This window comes from Micromys minutus (genome assembly GCF_963924665.1).
Source record: "Micromys minutus genome assembly, chromosome: 2".
Taxonomy (NCBI): domain Eukaryota; kingdom Metazoa; phylum Chordata; class Mammalia; order Rodentia; family Muridae; genus Micromys; species Micromys minutus.
This window is the reverse complement of record NC_137971.1, coordinates 23,498,912-23,522,557: the sequence shown is the minus strand read 5'-3', so window position 1 is coordinate 23,522,557 and position 23,646 is coordinate 23,498,912. Positions and strand designations below refer to the sequence as shown.

Genomic DNA, 23,646 nt, shown 5'->3' with positions numbered 1-23,646 from the left:
AGCCTAGGCTCCATGAGACTGTATAACCAGTCTCAACAACAAAGAAATCAACTAGAGGAGAACTTCACATTTAAATATCATTCATTCTATCCTTATTTTAAGACAAATATAAACAAGATAATATTGCTTCCTCAAAAGATAGTTAATTTGGAAGATATTGGGGAGCTTTTTGTTTTGTTTTAGTTTTTAAGACAGTCTTTAAAATGTATGAATGTGGGTCTGTGTGTAGGTTTGTGGGCATAAGTGCTGGTGCCAGCAGAGGGTAGAGGTGGCCACCACCCTGGAGCTGGAGATATGTCTAGGTGGTCAGATGCCATCTGACATGGGCGCTAGGAACCTAACTCTGGTCCTCAGCAAGGGCCATCTCTCAGCCCCATTTGTTTGATGTTGTTATAGGAGAATTATATAACATTATATAACAGTTCCGAGTTAACATTTATTTTTAAACATTTTGGGGGAGGAAGGTAGAACCCAGGCCTCACACTTGCAAGGCATACTTCTATCAAGCTAGATGATGGATAATATGGATAATATCATTTTTGTCCCATAACTCATGCAAGAATTTCTTGTTAACTCTGACATTTAACTAGATGCAAACTAAAAAAAAAAAAAAAAAAAGAACTTCCTATAATCATATCTAAGTTGGAATGAGGCAAGAAAGAAATAGAGATGTAAGATGGTAAATAATTTTAAAATTTTACAAAATATATAAATTAATAGAGAAAGCATTGGTGACTATTGATTTAACGGTAATGTGTACACCACCAATATATTTTTCCTCTTCTACTTCTATAAAGTCTTAAAGAGCCCCAGCTGCATGTGATACACTAGTTACTGTCCACCCAGTGCTCTTTTACAGTATGCTCAATAAACTATTCTTTTGTTAGGCAGAGTCTATATACATAGTCCTGGCTGGCCTGAACTCACTATGTAGACCGGCTATCCTTGAACTCAGAGAGATCTACCTATCTCAGCCTGGGATTAAAGGTGGGCATCACCACACCTAACTCTCAATAAACTATTCTTTAAAAACTTGTATGGCCAGACATGGTGACACACATCTTTAATCCCAACCAACCTCATCTATGTAGAGAGTTCCAAGCCAGCCAAGAGGGACAAAGCAAGACCCTGTCTTAAAATAAAATAAAGAAGTTTATACTATATAATACTAACAACTATAATTGTAGTCCCTACAAAAATGTCAAAGATTTGATTTCTGATGCAACTTTGAATAAAACATTTACTTTAGAAAGAACATTTTATTGTTATATAACTAATCACATAATTAAAATTTTTTTGAATCTCCAGGGACCCTCATATGGTTAAGTCTATATTCAGTCTAGGAACCTTCATCTACACTGTACTGATGCACAGAGGCAGTACAGAGGAGGAAGAGCAGCCATAACCGGAGATAGAGGGCTTAGATTTTCTGTTGTTTTGTTTTGTTTGAGAAAAGGTCTAACGTAGCTTTGGCTGTCCTGGAACTCTCTATGGAGAGCAGGCTGACCTCAAACTCAGAGAGCCATCTACCTGCTTCTGTGAGTGCTGTCATTAAAGGTGTGCATCCCACTGGGCAGAGTGCCTGGTTTCCAAGCCCAAATTAGCAAATTACTATCTACAAGATCTTGATGAAACAATGCAAATGTACTGGCCCTGAGTTTCTCAATCAAATGAGGACAACAGTCTTCCAGCTCAAAGAAGCTGCATGTGAAATGACTGACATGGGGCCTGGCCTGTGGTCAGCACTGCCCTGTCAGCTGTAGCACCAGGTCTAGAGGCTTTGATGACTGAGAATGCTATCACATAGATGAAAAGAACACATAGTATGGGAGAATACTACCACATAGGAAAAGAGAATACATGGTATTAGACGGTAGTTGGAAAAATTTAGATTGTGTTTATGCATACATCCTATTATGACAACACAATCCTAAGCAAACAGAAAAGAATAAATAACATTACATAAAATTTTGGAGTTACTCAATAGATGGCACTAAATGAAAACACTGGCCATTTATACTGTGATATGTTTACACAGACATGCTGATCATCATGACAGTAACAATTACTGTAACCCAACTCAAAATAATTATCATCATTTTCATTTTACAGATGAAGAAATATTCACATAATTTGCTCACATAATTGTGAAGCAGAGTTGAATCCAAACCCTACTTTTGACCTAATCTAACCACCTGAACTTGGGCATGATGTCACCACATACCTGAAACCTGATTTTCTACTCTGTAAAGTGAACAGTATGGTCAGAGATTAAATGCTGCCAAAAGTCCCTTCTAAACTTCTTGGACAACAATGTTGTTCAAATCTAAATTGTCCACATAGACAGGATACCTCGGTTCTAGCCCTTTCATATCCATGGGCTCTCCTGCCTCATAACACACAGTACATGTGTGTACTTCGCTCACTGGAAGGCCCCACTGTTCTTGAGCTATGCTGACAAGACACAGCATAAAGATGCGCCAATCTAATAGAGAACCTCAATAAAGTCAGGAGTGGTTGTATTTGCCTATAATCCCAGGTAAAACAGGAAAATTTTACATTTGAAACTCGACGGTATGGAATGACAAGACCCTGTTCCTCGCCAATCTCCACATACTCCTTATACCACCCCCAAACCTGAGAGTGGTGGTACACACCTGCAATCCCAGAAATTGGGACACAGAGAGTAGAGCCTACAGTAAGGTGGGCATGGTGGTTCCTGCCTGTAATCCCATTATTGGGAATGGAGAAAGACAGAAAAAAAAAGACATTTCCTGGGTGCTCAGTGGCCAGCTAGTCTAGCATAAATAGTGTCAGATTCAATGACAGACTGTCTCAACAATTAAAATAACCAGCAAATAGAGAAAGACACCAAAAATTGATCTCTGGCCTCCAAATCCATACACAAGGTTGAACGGACCTGTGAATACGCAAGTATACCCACACACATATACACACACACGATAAATATAGAAACTTCATGAAACAGTTCTATCACAAAATCCCTTTGGAGTCCAAAGAGAACCTGACTTAAATGATTCTGACAGCACTGGCACTGCAGGAAGTTACAGACGCAATGACCCCAGTGCAGTCACGTCTCAGAGCCTTATTTACAGAAATGAAGCAGCTTTTACATCCAAGTAACCTCAAGGCAGGAAAACCAGTCACGTTTATTGGAATGAGAAAACCCATGTGGTTTAGAAAGCCACACTGGAAACAGCGATTGCTTTACAAAATAAACCACCTACTAAGGTTACTGTGGGGTGGAAATGTCAAGAGAGGGAAGTAAAATAGAATTGCAAACCAAATGATGTGCTTGGAGCCAGCAATCGGGAAGCTGAGAAGGAAGTTTGCTGGTCAACCTTGGCTGTACAAGCAAGTTTGGAGCCAGCCTGGACTATTAAAAACAAAACAAAACAAAACAAAAAACAAAAAACAAAACACTGTCTTGGAAATAGGCACACTATATAAGATATTGAAGGTCTCTTTTGGCACAAGGAGCCTGTTGAGAAGGACAAAAATTTTAAATTAAAGAGCCATACCTGGTGGCTCACATTTTATAATCCAAGCACTCTAGGGGCTGAGGCACAAGATCCCCATGAGTTGAAGGCCAGCCTGTGCTAAAAAGTGAGATTCAGGACAGCCTGGACTACATAGTCCATCTCTATCTCAAAATAATAGTAATAATTAAAAATTGAAACTAGAGTCAAGATGCCTCGGGGTGAAGAGCACATACTACTCTTGCAGAGAACCCACGTCTGATTCCCAGTACCTAGGAGTTAGGCCATTTCAACCACCTTCAACTATAGTTCCAGTGGATCCAACTTTAATCCCAGGCAGAGGCAGGTGGAGCCTGGTCTAAAGGGTGAGTTCCAGGACAGTCAGGAATACACAGAGACACTGCCTGGAAAAACCAAAGTAAATAAATAGTAAGACAAAATCTTTTAGAAAATTGGCATTCGATAAACTCTCTCAATTTAGGCCAGGTATGGTGATGCATTGCTGTGATCTAAGCCTCCAGAAGGAAGAAGCAGGAAAAGGAAGGTTCCAGGTCAACCCTGGCTAATGGTGAGACTGTCTCTAAAAAACAGCAAAACAAAAATCAGACAGGCATGGTAATACACACCTTTAACCCATAGTGATACACACTCTTAGCCCCAAATTTTAAAAGGCAGAAAGACAGGAGGTTTTTGGTGAGCTTCAGGCCAGTCAGGGCTATACAGTGAAACTGTTTCATAAAACAAAACACAAAGAAAACCTTTCAATCTAAAGAAACAAAATACATCCAGTCCTAGAAACAGTACTTAAATAAGTGTGCAAACATGAAATTCTGCCCATTAAGAACTGAGCTACTTTGCTTTTTAAACATATTTCACAAGGGGCTGGAGAGATGGCTAAGTGGTTAAGAGCACTGACTGCTCTTCCAAAGAACTTGGGTTCGATTCCCAGCACCACCATGGTTATCTATGAGTTCCATAGCCGCCTATTTTACGTACTGAATTCAAGAACAGCCAAGAATATCTATGAAGAAAGGCCCTGTTTCCAAAACAAAACACAACAATAACAAAAACCAGATTTTTCACACTGTTGGCTAAACATCCTCCTGCCTCAACCTCTTTTGACTCAGCACAGGTGTGCACCACTGCTCTCAGTACAGTGCCACTTAAAACCATAAAGGCCCCACTGGAGAGGTGCAGCCAGAAAGAGCACTTACTGCTCTCCCAGAGCCCAGGTTCAATTCCTAGCACCCACATCTGGAAGTGACTGCACATAATTCTAGCTTTAGGGAATCAGATGCCCTCTTCTCGCCTAGGCAGGCACTTGCACATATATGGCACACACTCTCACAAACACATATACATTTTTAAAAACTTAAAAAAAGACTCTAAAGAACTGTTTTAAATAAATAGAAATGAGACACAGAGTACATATAACTTTTCTTGACGCCAAACAAAAAAATGTTTAATCTTAACCAAATAACTTAAATCATTTTGCCCACTCAATAGTATTACCATCTATCACAACAACAACAAAAGTGCAAAGTTCAATGTGTTTTCCCTTAGATGCATCACTGACCAATAGTTTCTTGGGAAACACTAGCAATCCTCATACTATTACAACCCCATAACAGGGACTGGAGAAGACGGAGGGAGGCAGGGAGGGAGGGACAGAGCAGAGAGAAAGTGTGTGTGTTTCTGATCATATGTAGAGGCCAATGTCTGCTGTCTTCCTCTGTGAAATCTGTTATCTGAGTCCTCTCAATGAACCTAGAACTCACTGGCCAGAAAGCCTTGGGAGATCATTCTGTCTCCGTCTCCAGTGTACTAGGATTACAAGCATGAACCAAGGTTTCTTTTTCAATGTGGATGCTTCAGACCAAAATTTAAGTCAACATATGCTTCTGTGGCAAATACTTTACCAAAAGAGCCATATCCCAGGCCCCTCCAAGATTAGTGAAATTTTAGATTATATTCTTTCCAACCTCTTCTTCCTCCTCCTCTCCCTCCTCCTAGACTTCCTTTTTCTTTCCCTTTTTGTTTTGTTTTGTTTTGTTTTGGGTTTGGGTTTGGTTTGTTTTTGAAGACAAGGTTTCTCTGTAGAGCCCTAGCTGTCCTGAATCTCACTATGTAGATGATACTAGCCTTGAGCTCAGAGATCCACCTGTCTCTGCCTTCAAAGTGCTGGAATTAAAGGTATGCATCACATAAGGTGCAGCACCTTTTAAGGAGATAATTAATAAAGATTGGCCATACTCAATAGCCAGATGCGACATCTCAACTGTAATCCTGCATGCCTGGCAGGCAGAGATGAGAGGGCTATTTGAGTCAGGAACCTAACAACAGCCTGGGCAATATAGAAAGATCTCTTGTCTCAAAATAAAAAAAATAAAAATAAAAAAATAAAAACAAAAAAAAAAAAAACTGTATTCAGATGAAATAAACTTCTGAGAGTGAGAATTTAGACAGATGACAAGATGGCTCCAGGGGTAAAACCCTTGCCTTAAAAACAGTCGGGGATGGAGATGGCTCAGTGGTTAGGAGCTCTGACTGCTCTTCCAGAGGTCCTGAGTTCAATTCCCAGAAACCACATGGTGGCTCACAACCATCTGTAATAGGATCTGATGCCCTCTTCTGATGTGTCTGAGGACAGCTACAGTGCACTCATAGAAATAAAATGAATAAATCTTAAAAAAAAAAAAGTCAGAGGTTGATGCCAGAACCACATAAAGATGAAGGAGAAAATGGACTCCATAACTGTAAGGTTTTCCTCTGATCTCCAAACATGCACCAAGCATGCAAGCTTGCACACGTACGCACACACACACACTCACAAATTCTTTAAACATTAAAAAGAAATTTAGATTATCTTCTCTGAGTGGGATTGGACAGAAAGCCTCAGAATAAAAAGAGGCTTTTTATTAACTCTCAAGGCAGACAGACAGCCCCCTCCTTCCAAGTACCAACTACAGCAGAACCTGTCCTGCTCACCTCTCTCCACCTACAGAACTAATCCCAGCTATGAAAATCCATTTTAGAATGGAAAGAAACAAGATATGAAAGTGGTAGCAGGAGTCTGTAACCCTAGGAGGTGGAGGCAAGAGGATCGGGGGTTCAAGGTCATCCTCAGCAAACAGCACATTCTGAGACAAGCACAAGCTACATGAAAGCCTGTCCCCAAATCTAAGATTGTGCCTTAATATTAAAATACCCCGTTCCTGGAGGGCCCTTTTGAAAGCATGTGAGGGCCTTGCTTACTGAAGCCTCTACTTGGGACTAAGAGCATTCTCATCTCATCAGGAGCAAGAACTAGTCTCTACCCAGAAAAAGCCAACCACAAACAAAACTCTCCTAAACACCATTTAGAGGTTTCCTTGAACTGTTAACAAAAATTCTTGCTCTAGCCCAGAGGCACCCTTTCAATAATCCCATTTCCTTCGAAACCATACGACCCACCCCCAAACATCTGAAAGGTAAAGTCCAGAAAATTGAAGGCTCCATCTGTGCCAGAATGAGCCTTTGACCTCTGCCAAACTGCCAGTCTATCATCTTCAGCAGGGGCCAAGGGTTCCTTTTCTTTCCTTTTTGAGACAAGATCTTGTAAGAAACCCAGACTGAGCGGAACTCCCAATCCCATTGCCCAGCCTTGGTGCTGAACTACAAGCTTTTACCACCACGCCCAGCCTTTCTCTTGCAAGGGAGCCTAGAAGCTTATGGACAAATCACGTCACAGGCACAAGGTAAGTGCCTGTTTGACAGCAAAGGCTCCCAATGAACACATATACTCAGCACCCCTTTCTGATCCAAAATGCCCAGGATCCTGTCTACTGATGTGGCTACAGACTACATGAGAAAGAAAGCAACAGAAACAAGGACACTTTGTCCATTCAATCTTTTTGTCGGGAGCACTTCCTGGATTTTTCATTGGCATTTAATACCAAGGCACAAGACTCATTTTTCATTAAAGTTGCAAGACTTTCACTTTGCCCAGTTTCAAATGGTGTAATTGATCTGCATTGTCTTAAATAACCCGACTGGTGAAGGACACTGCAGCTTTAAATATTTCAGTGCTAGTTAGCAAATAGACTCCATTGCAATATGGCTCTGAAGGTCGTGTCCTATTGTCTCTCTCCTCTGGGGGAAAAATTCTAACTCCTTTTAAGTAGCATGGGAATAGTTCCCCTAAAATTTCCACTCTCTCCATCTCAGTCCCTTATAGTTTGGAGTGTTCACTGGAATCTCACACTCATAATTTTCCTGGCAGGGCAATATGCTTACTAGTGATTCCAGCACCTTAGACATAAACATGTGTTCACATTAGTTTAGTTGGGCATATACAACTATTTGAAATAGCACCACTCAAAGGCTGTTAACAAACCAGGGTGGTTTGGGTGTGGATAGCTTTCGGTCGGCACCTTGAGCCGAGGATTGCGTAACCTGAAAATGTGTGGCTACTTAAAATGATAGGAATCTCAGCCTACTCCTCCTCCTGGGACTACTCCCGCACCTGACTATACACTTGCAGCTTAATTTGTCAAAGAAGGGCAAAATAAAAAGCACAAGCACAGTGAAGGAGGAAATGAACTGAAAGAGAAAAGGCCCTTTCCTACCCTCAACTTCGCCCCCACCCCACCCCCACCCATATTGTATGGAATAGTCCTGGTGAACAGAGGATGGGGGGGGGGTGCTGCAATTTGCTGTGCCTTTTAAATAACAGCAGGTGGGCCGGTTAAAATAACCAGGAAGAGGGAGAAGCAGAGAGGAAGGAGTGTGCAAGAGCACAAGGACTTTACCTGAAAAGGCAACAGATTGTTACCATTATCGGTCCGGAAAGCGTTATCCTCCATCCAAGACTTGGAGGTGAGCGGGGCTGCTCGAGGGAACTTGGGTGGAGCGATCACATTGCTAGAGAAGGGCTTTTTGAGTGGCGAGATGGGGTTAAGCGGGGAGGGTACCCCCACACCTACGCCCACGCCCACGCCGACCGCGCGGCGAGGGTCTCGGCCCGCCTGCAGGCCACCCCACGGGTTGGACGGAGCACTCCAGGCGGCGTTCACGCTCTGGTGCGTGTTCCAGCTGGACGAGGCCGAAGAGGCAGCGGCCGCGGCCGCAGCAGCCGCGGCGGCGGAGGATGAAGACGGCTTGCTGGTCATGATGGGCTGGTGGCCGTAGGCGGCAGCGCTCCTTTGCGCATAGGGCGCCTGGCTGGGGCTGGCGGGCGAGCGGCGTTGCTGCGAGGGCTGCGCCTGCTGGGGCTGCGCGGGCTGCGGCGGCTGCGGCGCGGGCGGCGGAGGCTGCTGATGGTGCTGGGTCTGCGCCAGGCCGATCTGCGGCGAGAAGGTGCCTCCGAAGACCGGGTTGACGTGGTGCGGGAAGTTTTGGAAGAGCATGGTCCCGTTGACTGGGGTGATCCCCTGGAAGAAGCTGTCCTCCACCGCGTTCGTAGTGCCCGTGGACCAGGTGCTGCCGAAGGAAGGCGACAGCGACGCTCCGGGAGCCGCGGGCTCTTGCGGCGGTGGCGGCGGCTGCTGAGGGGGCTGATGGAAACTCAAGCCCGGCAGGAGCGGCGACTCCATCTGCATCTTGTCGGGGCCGTTGGGGGCTGGTGGAGCCGAGGCGGGGCTGAGGGCCGGCACTGCGCTACTGTCTTCGGGCTTGGGGGTCTCTGAGGAGAGGGGCGTGGACGGGGCTTCGGCTGCGCCGGGCTCAGGCTGGAGCTGTTGCTGCTGCTGCCGCTGTTGCTGCTGCTGCTGCTGCTGCTGCTGCTGCTGCTGCTGAGACTGGGGCTGGGTTTTGCTTTTGTCCATCAGTAAATCATCCTGCATGGTTTGCGCAGCTGAAACGGGAAGAAAGAGAGATGCGTTATTGTCAGTGTGATCATGAATGCCCCTCACTGAAGCAGGCGGGCGTTTTACTTGCGAAAATCCAGTGCCACCGCCACTAGCCAATTGCAATGCAAATCCATAATCTCGCATTTAGAAGAACAAGTCGGGCTGGGGGGTGGGGGTGGTTGGAGTGCTCGAGCAAGGTCTCTAAAAATACTGTGAGAGCGTCTTCACCCTTTCTGACGTCTCGGTCCCTTTTCTGTGTTAGTGAGAGATGTGCTTATAAGACAGAAAGACAGCAATTTCGCCACGTCTCTTCCCCCTTCACCGGAACTCAGAGCGTTTACCCTGCAATGAGAAACTGATTCTTGTTCCTGTTTTTTCCCAAGCACCACCCTCCCCCAGTTATTTGCATACGTCAATAAATAGTGCTGCGTCCTTCAGCAAGGTTAAAAAGACTTGGTACACGACCCTCTTTCCCTTCCCCAGCTGGAGCACTTAAAAAACATTTTTTAAGCCGACTTAGCCCTCTTGATTAGCAAACTGCCTTCTTGCCTCGGATGATTGTTTCATTTGGCTGCAGCGAACCTCAAGAGACAGAATCTTTGGCATTTGTTGGAAGAACTCAGCTGCACAATCATTCTCTGGCCTCTCGGTAGCGGCAGCTACTCCATTTTGTTAGGAGACGTTTTAATATAAAAGAAACCTCAGTTTTTAGAAAGATGAAAATCGCCGGGCGTGGTGGCGCATGCTTGAAATCCTTGTACTCTGAGAGGCAGGAGGATCAAAAATTCAAGGTCAGCCTTAACTACTTAGCCAGTTCGAGTCCAGCCTGGTATACAAGAGACCTGACTCAAGAAAAAAAAAAAAGTGAAAACCTACTGAACCGTTTAGAAGTGTTTGCCTCTTATTACTCTAAGGATTGTAGCTTTTCTGCTTATTCTCCGATGTCTCCAGTTCCGCCGCCCAAGTGATTTACTGGCTTCTTGGCATTTCAGGTCTCTACGGGAGCCTGAGAAATTCTCTGCAGAGTGGAGAAATGCTTCTGGTTGGATTTGAGGTCAGAGGGAGGAAGGTGGGGAGGGAGGAGGGGAGGGAGTCTGTGAGATGGAGAGGGGGCGGGACTTTAAAAATGCATCTGAGATTTAAGTAGACAGTCAAGATAATTCTGGGGTTGCCAGATTTTCATTTTTGAATCCTCCTGCTGCTGCCTCGGTCACAAGACAGGCAAATTTAGAATTCATTCTTTTATTACTAGTATTAGCAATGAAAGACTATGGTTTGACGACCCTGAATTACCATATGCTAGCAACTGTTAAAAATAGAGGAGTACAAAGTCCCAAATTCTCATACATTGTAATTATAGTACATTACCCTCACTGCTTCATTTAGCCATATAAGGAGTGTATGGTATTTTCCAGTTCACATGGAAGGGCTATATTCACCTCTGTCATACAACCTGTTTTCTTACTCAAGGATGAAAACAGTAATCACTCAAAACCAAGAGATTTCCATACATGTAGTTATCACTGAATGAGCTTGTCTCAGAATATGTTTAATTGCTTTAAATATCTGAATATTACAGGGCTGAGACCTTGCAAACAAATATTTTGAAATGTTAAAGAAGCTTTGACAAAACATATATTTTTAGACGATGATTCATTACAATGCAATAAAGTTATTAATATATTTAATATAGTTAATTAACTCATACACTGGAGAAGCATCTTCCTTGGGACATTTGTAAAGGGCATTCAGACACACACAACAGTTCTGCCTTTGTTGTTATTCAAAATAACAACTCTTAAAATGGAGGTGGTATCCCTCTTAACACAAAGGATAACAGACAAGAAGTTGGATTCACAGTTCTGTTTTATTAAAGCTATCATTAAAGTACTTAACAGAGAACATCTTTCATTTCAAAGTTTTATATACAAAGAGCATAGTGAGCTTAGGAAAACACTTCACTTCTCTCAATTGCCTTACTTTCCTTTCTATTCCTCTCTTCCCTGCCTCTTCCCCTCCCCTAGAAAAAGCCCAGCCCAGTATAATAGAGCATGCACCAGGGAATGCCTGCTACTATCAATAAAGCTTGCTTCAGACTGCTTTTCTTTTCCTCAGTTCCCTCTATCTAAGACAATGGCTTTGATGAGGGTATAAATAGAGCAGAGTGGACCTGGAGTCAGACAGCACAAAGTTCCATCCCTGCCAAAGACGGTGGTCACAGAGACATTTTCCTACTTCCTTCTGACAGTGCTGCAGTAGCCCATTGTACTTCTGGAATTTGAGTGCTTTGATAAACTAGAAATTTCTTTACAATAGCTTTATCATCATGGCTGAAATCTGTACTGGATTATAATTTAGTATCACCCAGCAGTTCTTATTGCTTGTATTCAACACTTGTGTTAATGCCGTTAGCTTAAACTGCATTAAATCCCCAAGCCAGAAAGTAACCTAGACTCAGAATATTTTATAATGGCTTTAATTAATAGTAATACTATATCATTTAATTCTCAAAATGTAGTAACAAAGTACTCCTTTTTTTCAGAATGTTCTTTAAAAATAATACAAATTTTACTTTCTGTATTAAATTCACTCGGTCAAGGTCAAGACCCACCTTTAAATAAATATGATCTTTTGAACAAAAGCTAAGTCAGTGACTAAAATAAAATTTACAAAGTCAATATGTACCATCCTTAAATAACTGACTGTATAATTTGATTTGGAGGGTTTTTTGCTTATATATTGCAAAGTCTGAGAAATAGATTCCTGTTTCCCCTCCCCCACCGCACACAATAGACCGGCTTTTACATGCAATAACCCAATTTCAAGTAATAAATTCATAGCAGCAGTTACCTTTAAGTGTCCAGTTTTTAAAGATCAATAAAATTGAAAAAAAAAAACCGAATAGTATTTATTTCTTCTTTCGGGTTGATTATGTGACCGCTCTGGAAAAGCACTTTGACAACTGTAAGAAGAGTGGGCATGCGCACACAGAGAACTGTGGGGGCTGAAGTCCTTCACAGGGTACTCCGCCGGGCTTCAGCACGTTCAGCCAGGAAAGGAGGAAGCCTCGTAAATACAGATTCCAAGGAGGAGAGTTTGTGCCCGGATTATATTATAGCCTCCTAACCAACCTAAATCAGGAGTTGTTGAAATAAAAAAAGAAAAAATAAACTGAATTGTCAACTTGATTTAGGAAGCAAGGCTAAAAGAGAAAGTAGACTGTAGGACTCAGAATAAATAGATCCAGCGGAGCTACCTTAAATGGTATTATGATGGTAATGGCTGGGTAGCCAGCAATAGGAACCCTACCAGAGAGAAAGAGATCAGGGTGTGGAGGAAAAGAATAGATGGATTACTACTGGGGAAAGAAAACACTTAAAGTCCCCACCCCTGCTGCTTTGTGACCCAGCAGACAGACAAGATCTCCCTACATAGACAGAGATAACCTGGATCCTCCAGCCTCACCCTCCTAAGAGATGGGATTACAGATCTGTACTGCTACACCTGCCTAAAGGAAACACTTTTAATACAGAATTTTAAAGCATATCTTAATACCAAGTGTGCTACTGACCTTGAAGACAAAAATAGGTTTTAATCAAAATGCTGGATGCCTTATCTACCAGAACTGATTGATTGAGTTGGGGTCTCCCTATGTACATACCCCTGGCTGTGTAAATCAGGCAGGCTTCAAAATTGGACCACTCTTCCTGCTTTTGCTTCCCTGGTGCTGGAATTAGAGGTTTGTGCCACCACACCCAGTTCAGGATTTCTTTGTATTTAAATTTTCACTGGATGAGCAAAGCCCACATTCATAATTTCAGCACTGGGATCCCAGGCTGAAGCAACAGAAGGCCCAGGAGTTCTGACAGCCAGGGCTATACACAAACCATAAGAGGGATTAGGAGATAACTTAGTTGATAGTCTTTGCCCTGAATGTATGAGAACCTGAGTTAGGTCCCATTTTAGATCCTGTTGTTTTTTTTGTTTTGTTTTGTTTTGTTTTGTTTTGTTTTTTAAACCCAGGTTAAAAAACAAAAACAAAAAGCTTGGCATGGCAGCTGGGGAGTAGGAACAGGTAGGTTCCTGGGTCTCTCTTGCTGGCCAGACTTGCCTAATAGGCAAGTCCAGTCGAAGTTGAGAGATAGTCTTAAAAAAACGTCTATAGACTGTCACCCTGACCTCAACCTATCTCTTCTCATCTCAGCGAGGCCTGGTTAGTACTTGGATGGGAGGCTGCCTAAGGCCAAGTCCTGCAGGCTCTTGGCCTCTCCATCTTTCCATTTCAGACACAACCTAGGGCCACTCTAACGTGCTCCCACCTATCTCTATCCCAGAAAATAAAATGGCAGACTGCTCCTGAGGAAGCAACCTGAAGTTGCCCCTCTGGCTTTGACTAGCACTTATACACTGTGCATAACCCCATATACATAAACACACATACATATACTCATGAAAAAAATCCCCACCTGTATGTTCTGGTTCAACTCACCTTATTTCTACCTGCATTATTGATACAGTGATCAAATAAAATTCAACTCTTCCACTGCAAAATAATATTTGATCAGATACTAATTAGTAAATAACTTAAAACTTTAGGCATATAACTACATAGGACATTGATATAAGCAGTTTCTAGCTAGGGAGAATTGTATTGGGTAGATATTTGGTTGTTTTTCAAACAGAAGTTCATGTAGCCTGTCTAGCCTTGAACTTGCTATGTAGCTGAGGATGCTCTTAGATTTCTGACCCTTCTGTCTCTACTTCCCAAGTGGTAGGATAATAGTTGCTACCACAAAAAAAAAAAAAAAAAAGCCTTTAATTTGCTTTTATTTTTAAACGTGATATATAATTTTCCCTGTTTTTACCTAATGTACCAAGGCCAGATCATGCAACTTAGTAACATCAAGTGTCATTATGCATAGCCCCTGAAAGCAATATCTCAGGAGCTAAGTTTGCTCATGAAGGTACAAGATAACATTTCTGTGGAATCTGGTTCCATGCAGTTCATCCCTGGGTTCAGAGTAAATGTCAGTTAATGACTGTGCTGATTGAAACTACTAAGCATCATTTACAGCTGTCATACTTTTCTATTTTCCTCCTAACTTGTAAGCTAGAAGGAAAGTGTCATCAGAGGACCAATTCCCATCTTTAGTAGTCGTCCTTTCTAGTTATTTTGTTTCTTCATTTGTCCTTCCTTTTGTTTTTGAGTTTGTTGTTGTTGCTGCTGTTGTTTTAGTGGGGTTTTTTTTTTTTTTTTTTTTTTTTTTTTGTTTGTTTGTTTCATTTTGTTTGAGACAGGGTCTGGCTGGTCTAATATTTCCTATGACTAGACTAGCCTCAAACTCATCCCTACCCTTGCTGATTTGTAAGAATCCTCTATATACTCAGATTAAAAGTCTTTGATTGGAATATAGAGATGGTAGATATATATATAGATAGATAGAGAGAGAGAGAGAGAGAGAGAGAGAGAGAGAGAGAGAGAGAGAGATGGAGAGAGGGGGTAGGGAGATGGGTAGGGAGAGAGAGAGACAGAGAGACAGAGAGAGCACTTTTGTATTCTCTTCCACTATGTGGTTTTTTCACTCTAACACTAAAAAAGTGAACAGATTCTGCTTGGGTGTGGCTTGTATGTTTGCCTGCCTGGAACTTGCTGTGTAACCACATCGGTTGTCCTATCCAGTCTAATGGCCCTGCCCACGGTCTCATCACTCATGTTAAGAATCTGGACAGAATTCTGCCCTTTCTCTTCTCCCTCACTGAAGGAGTCTAATTGGCTGCTAAAACTTGTTTATTCTGCCTCCTCAATTCCTACTTGCATCCCTTCCTCTTTATTGTCAGCCAATATAATCCCGTCCCTTAACTACCTACAGTTACATACTACTGTATGTAACTTTCAATTACAAATGCAGCTTCCATACTAAATCTTGAATCATCATTTACATGCAAGTTTTCCATGGTAATGGCCTTCATGAAACTCTATCCTTTTGCTGAAAGAATAAGCTATAAAATCATTCTACTTTTTTCCCCCAGCCATGCCAACCTTGGCAGTTCATAACCATGTCTCTGCCTTTATCCTGGAATACCTTTCTACCTCCGCATAATCTGCTTCTATTCACTTCTGCTCTCTGCAGCTTATGCTGACCATGTGGACAGAATGCCCCACTCCCTCTATCACAGGTGTGCTTCAAGGACAATATTCCATATGTTTTGCTTACATGTCTGCTCTTGGTAAACTAGCTACTGGAGAGATGCTGGACAGAAGTTTGTTGACCAATCAAAGAAAAAGGTATGTTTTCCCTCATAAATACTGAGAGTTTTTTTTTTCCAAATTCGATTAGATGAAGAAAAACTCTTACTATTAAATGTATTTCAAAACTATGTTTAATGAACATAACATAACGTTTAGTATAACTAGTTTACCCTTTCTCCTGTTGCAGGATATTTGTTTCTAGGATTTTACTATTTTCTAAATCAACTGTTTCCTTGAACCATATTTCTAAGGAAGGGCTTACTCATCTAAGAAGGAGAAAATTAAAGTTTTGATATGTGCTAACAAATTCCTTAAGAAAGGTTGCATCGCTTTAGACTTCTACCAGAGAAGAACCTCTGGAACACCAAAAGAGCCAGATATGGTACATGTGTGGAGTTCCAGTACCTGAGAGGTGAGGCAGAAGGACCATGTCAGCTACACAGTGAGTTTGAGGACACCTGAGGTACAAGATCTCAAAAATAAATATGACAGAGGAGAGGGAGAAATTGGAACAAAGTATAATCACACTTAGATATAAAAATTCCATAATAAAACCTATTTTCTAACTTAAGAATAAAAATAAATAAGTATAAAGATAGTGGAGGATTAGTACATAGAACAAAGAATAAAGTCCTTGATCTGATACTAACCAAACAATGTAGGTTTCCTCTTAAAAATGGTAAATAAGATTAACTCACTTTAATTATACATACATATACATACACATACACACATACACATATAAACACACACACATATATTAAGCAGATTCTCAGTAGGTAGCTCTGGATGGCCTAGAATTCACTACTTTAGACCAGTCTGGCCTTGAATTCAGAGATCTGTCTGCTTCTGCCACCTAGAGCTGGGATTAAGCTGTGTACCACCATACCAGGTATTTCTCTTTTTTTTCCTACTGTTATTATTTCAATATTTTATTGCATAGGTGTTTTGCCTATATGCATGTCTGTGCACCCCCTCAGAGGCAGAAGGGCATTAGGTCCCCAAGAACTGCATTAGAAATAGCTGTGGTTACAGACTGTTGTGAACCACCATGCAAGTTCTGAGACTCAAAGCCAGGACCACCAGAAGAGCAACCGGAGCTTTTAACTATCGAAGCACCTCTCCAGCCTCTCTCCTCCCAAACCCTCTGTGGGGGGGGGGTCACATGTGTATGTAGGGGTCACATGTGTGGGGGGGAGGGTCACATGAGAATGCAGCTATGCACATGCTGTGTCATGTGGAGGTCAGAGGCTAACCCAGGTCCTTATTTCTGATCTTGTTTGAGGAAGGATCTCTCTGTGTTTGCCACTGTGTACAGCAGATTAGCTCTGACAAGCTTCTGGGGATGTTATCTCCACCTCTTCTTGTACACTAGGAGTACTAGGATTCTAGATCCAAGTCACTGCTCACAGACAAACATAACCAGGCTTTTTATAAGAGTTCTACAGATTTGAACTCAGGCCCTCACACTTGAACAGCAAGTACTTTAATCACTGAGCTATCTAACTAGCCCTCATCTTTATGTTTAAATAGGTTCTTCATGCCATTCTGGAGCTTAAGTAAAGGCCTTACACATGCTAGGTGAATGCTCTTCCCTCCTACTATTCTCCTTGTTATTTATTTGAGTCTCAGAAAGTGCGCAAACAGTTTATTCATTAAAATTTTGTGAGGAGGCTAAGGGTCCATTTTAATGGTAGAGCTACCATGGCGTAGCACGCAGTCAGGGAGATGACTTAGCAGATAAAAGCACTTACTACCTAGCCTGATAACCTAAGTTCAGTCCCTGAAATGCACTTGACGGAAGGAAAGAACCAACAACCCTAAGTTGTCCTCTGGTCTACACACACACACACACACAAATACATGTAAAGAACAAAGTATTAAGTGTGAACTTACATCAGAATCTAAGTTTTCACTCTTTTTTCTGAGATGGAAACATGAACTTTATTGTTTATTACAGTTTCTTTAGTCACTGCTGCCACCATCATGGAGCCATTTCCAGAGAGTGAGGATGATGCTCTGGCTGCTGGTCTTCCATGATGGCCGCCTGTCAGGTCATGGGGTCTCAGAGCACACGCATGTGCGCACACACACACACACACACACACACACACACACGCACACACACACACACACAGGCGTAGGTGTAGCTTGGCTAGGGACTAAGAGATACAACTTGTACTCCACAGCAGCTCTCACAGGCCCCACTTCTCAGCCACGCTGTCCTCCCTCCAGCGGGGACCCCACACGTCTCACAGCGACAGCTCCTTCTCCAGTATCTCCGTTATCAGAGTGGGGTCTGCTCTGCTTAGGCTTGCTTTCCCGACCAACCTGATCAGCTTATTATAGCTTTGGGGTTCCTTCTCTTCACATCCATCAGCACTTGGGGGTGTTCATCTGTGGTGGCCTTTCCATCCTGTTCCAGTGGCTGTTCCAACACAATCTGTGCTGCTGTCTCCCCGTCCCCTGCCACAGCTTCTCAAACTGTCCAGCAGGCCGAGGAGCTCGGCAAGTGCAGAGGGTGTGACAGGACTATAGCGGATCAAGTCCACCTGGACCTAAGTCTGTTTCTCCAGCTCCATCTTGCTCTTTTCACTCTTAAAAAAATGATATTTTTTAGATTTTACTCAATTCAAGTTGAATCTCCCTCACCATAATGTTCTCTCTTTTTCTGTTTTCTGTGGTTTGTTTTTTTATTTCCTCTCTTCATTTGTTTTGTTTTCTTGAGACAAGTTTCACATTGACTGCAGGCTTCCTAAGTCTTTAAAGTCCTGATATTCCTGTCTTTAACACAGTTTACAGACATGGGGCCACCACACTTAACTTTTGTTTTCTTATGTATGAGTGTTTCTCTGGATACATACATACATACATACATACATGCGTACCACCTGAGTGCCTGGTACCTGAGGATGCCAGAAGAGGGTACAAGATCTTCTGGAACTGGAGTTACAAACGGTTGTGGGCTGCCCAATATGGGTGCTGGGAACTGAACCCTGGGCCTCTGCAACAAAAGCAATTGCCCTTAACTCTCTCTATCCTTTTGTTTGTTTGTTTGTTTTGTTATAATTGTCTTACTTTCATCACAGTAACTGAGTTGCAAGGACTGTGGAGTCTGTGGAGACTATAAAAACTGCAGAATTATTTTTAGAATATATCATTAAGAACAGGTACAATAGCTCATGTACATGGAATCCTAGCCCTTGGGACACTGAGGAAGGAGGATTGCTAATCCTAGACCACTATAGGTGTGACATTGTCTCAAAAACCAGACAAATAGGCTGGAGAAATGCCCAGAGGTTAAGAGTTCATGCTGCTCTTCAAAAGGACCCGAGTTTATGTTCTTGACACAACAGGAAGCTCACAACTGCTGTAACTCCAGCTCCAGGAATGACACCCTTTTCTGGCCTTTGCAGGCACGCACGCATTCATGTCATCTACAGTCACATACATATTATACTTATTATAAAATCAGATAGACATATCTAGGCACAGTAGCACAAGCCTGCAATCCCAAGTCAGGAGGTAGAGGCAAAAAAGATCAGGAGTTCAAGATCATTCTGAGCTACACAGTGAGTTGCAAGCCAACCTATGCTACTAAAGACCCTGTTTCAAAACAAAAAGCAGGATGAGCATGGTGGCATATGCTTGGGGGGCAAATGAAGGAGGGCTGAATAAATCACACACAGTTAGTTCATGCTTTAATTATTCCAGAGGCTGGGTATATAGCTCAGTAAAGATGTGCCTATCTAACAAAACTCCATGTTCTATATCTAGCACTGCAATAAAAATCACTATGTGTCAGAAGGCAACTTAAAGGAGTCTGTTCTCTTTCCTTAGGACCAAACTCAGGTTCAACAGGCTTGGTGGAATAAGTCTTAACCGACTAAGCTCTCTTGATAGAAATCCCAGTTACACACTAATTTTTGAGACAGTCTCCTTACATAATAGCCACTGGCAGATTAGAATTCACTATGCATACCATGTGAATACCATTCTAACTTGTAGCAATCTTCCCACCTCTGCTTCCAAGTATAGGCATTCAGTACTAAGCCCAGCGAAGACTGTATTCCTTCACAAGACTTCAGGGACGTAAATTCTACACAGTTCTTAATCCCACCAGCTTTTAATTGTTCTAGGAGCTGGGTCTATAGCTCAGTAATGAGGGGTTTACCTACCAAAGCCTATGTTCAATCCCTAGTCCCCCCACCCCCTTTTGAGACAGTTTCTCTGAGTAGCCTTTGGCTGCTCATGTATTCACTCTGTTCAAGACCAGGTTGCCCTCAAACGCAAACCCACCTGCCTCTGCTTCCCAAGTGCTGTAACAGTGGTGTGTGCCAGCACCACTTGGCAGAGTGTTGTTTGTCCAGCATGAGTAAGACCCTGAGGTCTACCCCAGCACAGAAAAAAAAGTTGTAGTCATAAAATTGACACTAAGAAAAACCATCAAGGGACAGGCTTTGGAAGGATCATGTTTGCTTTTATAACTTCAGCTTCCATCCCAAAAGCTGAAGCTGTGACCGTGATGAATTTTCTTCATCTATCTATTCCACAGTTACATGGAAAAGTCTTGTCTTATCATCTACTGCTGTCTATAGGCCATGATCAAACCCTTACCCTAGAATTCGGGACTCTGTCTAGTCCAACCTATGTTTTCAGGTTATATCATCCCTACCCCTCCATGCAAGCTAGTCCACTGAGAACCATGAGCCTCTCTTGTTTCCAGGAGTGTGCTACTACACCCTGCTGCTTGTTGGTTTACTGTGATAAACTCCAGATCTACCCATTTTCCTGCCAATGATACCATTCCATCCTTTATAGCCATATAGATAATGTATTTCTTCATCCAGTCATCTGTTGAAGGACAACTCAGCCTTTTCTCCAGACAGGGACAGACTAGGTTACCCAAGCTGGCCTTGAACTCATTCATTAACCTGGCCTGGTCTTCCTGCCTCAGCCTTCCCAGTGACTGGGATAGCAAGCATGTCCAACCAGGCCAGGCTGTACAGTGAGTATTTATGGAGCATACATAATGTCCAAGACACAATGCTAGCTGCTTTCCACATACTTCGCTTTTGTTGGTTTTGAAATAAATATATTTTTTTGTTTTTTCGTTTTTTACTTTATTTTTGAGACAAGATTTGACTGTGTAGTTCAGACCGGCCTAGAACTGCCTGTGTAGGGCAAGCTAGGCTTAAACTCCTGACCCTCCTGCCTCAGCCTTCTGAATGTTGGGATTACAGAAGTGTAGCACCATACTTGTTTTCATTCACTTCTCCTCAATCCACACAACCACAAAAACAGTTTGACCTTGAACGGTGTAGAAAGAAGGCAAATGATGGTTAAGCAACTTTTCTTTCTACCATTGAAACAAAGTTGTATGAAAACCAGATTCTATCCGTGGGCAAGAGGGTCTCTCTGTGGATGTTGTAAAATAAGCATGACTATCTCCCAGAAGATGACTCATCAAAGCCCAGTGCAGTGGCACATCCTGATCATTCCAGCACTAGAGGTGGAAGCCGTCCGAGGATCCGAGGTTCAAGGTCACCTTCAGTTCTAGAGTTGTCATCCTCAGTTCTATGCTAAAATCAAGGTCAACTGGGCCACAGAAGACCTTGTCTAAAAGTAAAAGGACAGCTGGCTTGTCTTAACAGATTGAGAGAAAAGGCTAGTCACACTAGAGGTAATGAAGCAAACTTCTCTGTCCTACCATCTCTGCATTAGCAGCCACCAATTAGCAGGTTCTACACAATCTGATGAGTCATGGGAATAACCACAACAAGGACAATGTCTGTGTGTCTGTCCAGATAACCCTTGGAGCCTCTCATTTGATGCCAAGTAGTGTCTGTATAGTATCGGTGCCTTCTTCCGTGGGGAACTGGACTTTACCAAATTCCTCCACTTTTATAATCTGACACAAAGCTGATAGCTTATGCAGTGACTACCCGGTACAGAGCCCTCACTTCCCTTTCACAGGTTGTTTAATATACCCCTCAGCACCAGAAAGTGAGCAGTAGAGACTAAAATCCAGCCCATACTCTTCTAAGCAAAGACAAGAACCTTATTGTAGAGCTACATCCTGAAGAGGCAATCCAAAACAGGATGCATGAATATTTCCCAGCAATGGGGAAATCAGGGCTAAGCTCAGAAGGGTAGAAAACACAGTTCCTACACAGGACATCTGTTGAGAGATCAAGAAGAAGAGATGGTGATTCAATTCTTAATTGACCTATGAGTTTTGTTTGTTTTTGACACAGGGTCTCAATATATAGACCAGGCTAGCCTTGAATTAACTCACATACATCTACCTACCTCAGCATCCAGAATGCTGGGACTAAAGGTATATGCCACCTATCACTTTTGTTTTGTTACTCACACTATAACTCATATAGTAGTTACATTTATTGTAGGCCATCTTTGTCTAGTATTGAAGATTGGCTTCTTTAGGGTTTGCCTTAACCACATAAACCAAAATCCGGAGGTGTTTTTACATTTTGTTTATTAGTTTGTTGGAGACAGTATTACCCTAAATGCCCCAAACAGGCCCCAAACTCACAAGCCTCCTACCTCAGCATCCTGAGAGCTAGGATTACAGGCAAGTGCCACCATACCTGACTCTGACTGATATTTTCTTGGGGGAATCTGAGAAACAAATATGTGTGGTGACTACCTCTGCTACCACTTTTGGGAAAAATAGACTACCTGCCAAAATGCTAAACAGGAAATGACATCATCACAGTAGCAGGGGATCAACTTTGTAAGAGCTGACATGTGGGAAGAGCATGAGATTATCAGAGTTCATTCTCATCAGGCATAGTGTCACATGACAGCAATAACAGCACCCATGTTACATTATTCATGTAAGGCTGACATGAAAGGAGCCAGAATTCAAGGACAGCCTTGGCTCCCTAGTGAGTTTGAGACAAGTCTGAGATAAACGAGACCCTGTCTCAAAAATAAATAAAGTATATCTCCATCTTATTGTATAAGGATAACTATTCCCACTACCACTTGCCTGGACCTAAGTAATAACAGTAACAAGTAAGCAGGCAGCACTCTGTTACTACCTGGCCCACTGGCCTCTTGCATAGAATGCAATACCCTAGTCTTCCTAAAAACAACAAAATCTCTCTAGGAGCAGTGGTGGACCCTGTATCCCCAAATACCAAAAGACTAATACAAGCGGATTATTTGAGCCCAGGAATCTGAGGCCAACCAGGCCAGTTACAGATTATAACTTTGGGAAGGAAAGGTGCCTGAACCTTTACACAGACAATATGCCTAAAAGACCCATGTTCTCAGTTTCTTAGTTACCTTCCTCTAAGAATGAAATGGAGACAATTTTAACAGCTGCTGTATCTAAATATCCAAAATTATGTTAGTGTATATAAAAGCATTTTTAACAAACTAAAACAGTAAAGGTCAATATTTACAGTCTAAAGTTAATACAAGGCTGTGGAGCTTCCTAGAAATTCTATACAGGGAAGAGTTTTTTTTTTTTTTTTGCCCTTTCTCTCCTTAACACCAACATCATCAGTCACATGAGTCAGTCCACTAGGAGAGAGAAATAGGATCTTACTATCCACATGCTTATTTTTTCCTTTTTTGAGATCTATTATGTAGTCCTGACTGGCCATAACTCTCAGAGATGCACCTGCCTCTGCCTCCAGATGCTCCTTCTGCCGCTTCTTCCCTCAGACTGTGTTTCCTGCTTCTGGAACAGAAGACAGTGAGGAATGACTTCAGCCACCACAGGATGGAGACATTTTTAATAGTTTCCTTTTCTTTTTTGTTTATTTGCTTTAAAGTTTTGTGTATATAGAATTTCTTCAACATCTATTAATGATGTTTACAATACCTAACATTCACTACATAAGAATTTCTTGTGCCTTAGGACAGTGGTTTTCAACCTGTGGGTCTCAACTCCTTTGGCAAACCTCTATCTTCAAAAATACATCCACTAAAAAGATACTTACATTATGATTCATAACAGTAAAAAAATTACAGTTATAAAGTAGCATTGAAAATAACTTTATGGTTGAGGTCCCACGACATGAGGAACTGTCCA

General features: G+C 42.3%; 1 protein-coding gene across 7 annotated transcripts in view; it reads right to left on the bottom strand.

The window, feature by feature from the left end:
• Positions 1 to 23,646, bottom strand: part of CPEB3 (cytoplasmic polyadenylation element binding protein 3) — a 182,813-nt gene that overhangs the window by 143,212 nt on the left and 15,955 nt on the right. For 2 of the 7 annotated variants that reach the window (XM_080911220.1, XM_080911225.1), the window contains exons 1-2: positions 9,557 to 9,670; positions 8,291 to 9,333 (exon numbers count right to left, since the gene is read on the bottom strand). In XM_080911220.1, the coding sequence (XP_080767346.1) occupies positions 8,291 to 9,322 (1,032 nt within the window). In that variant the 5' untranslated portion in view covers positions 9,323 to 9,333; positions 9,557 to 9,670. Of the gene's footprint in view, positions 1 to 8,290; positions 9,339 to 9,556; positions 9,671 to 10,204; positions 10,341 to 12,178; positions 12,282 to 23,646 lie in introns of those variants that run through there. The other 5 variants (XM_080911222.1, XM_080911221.1, XM_080911223.1 and 2 more) reach the window with 4 other exon arrangements.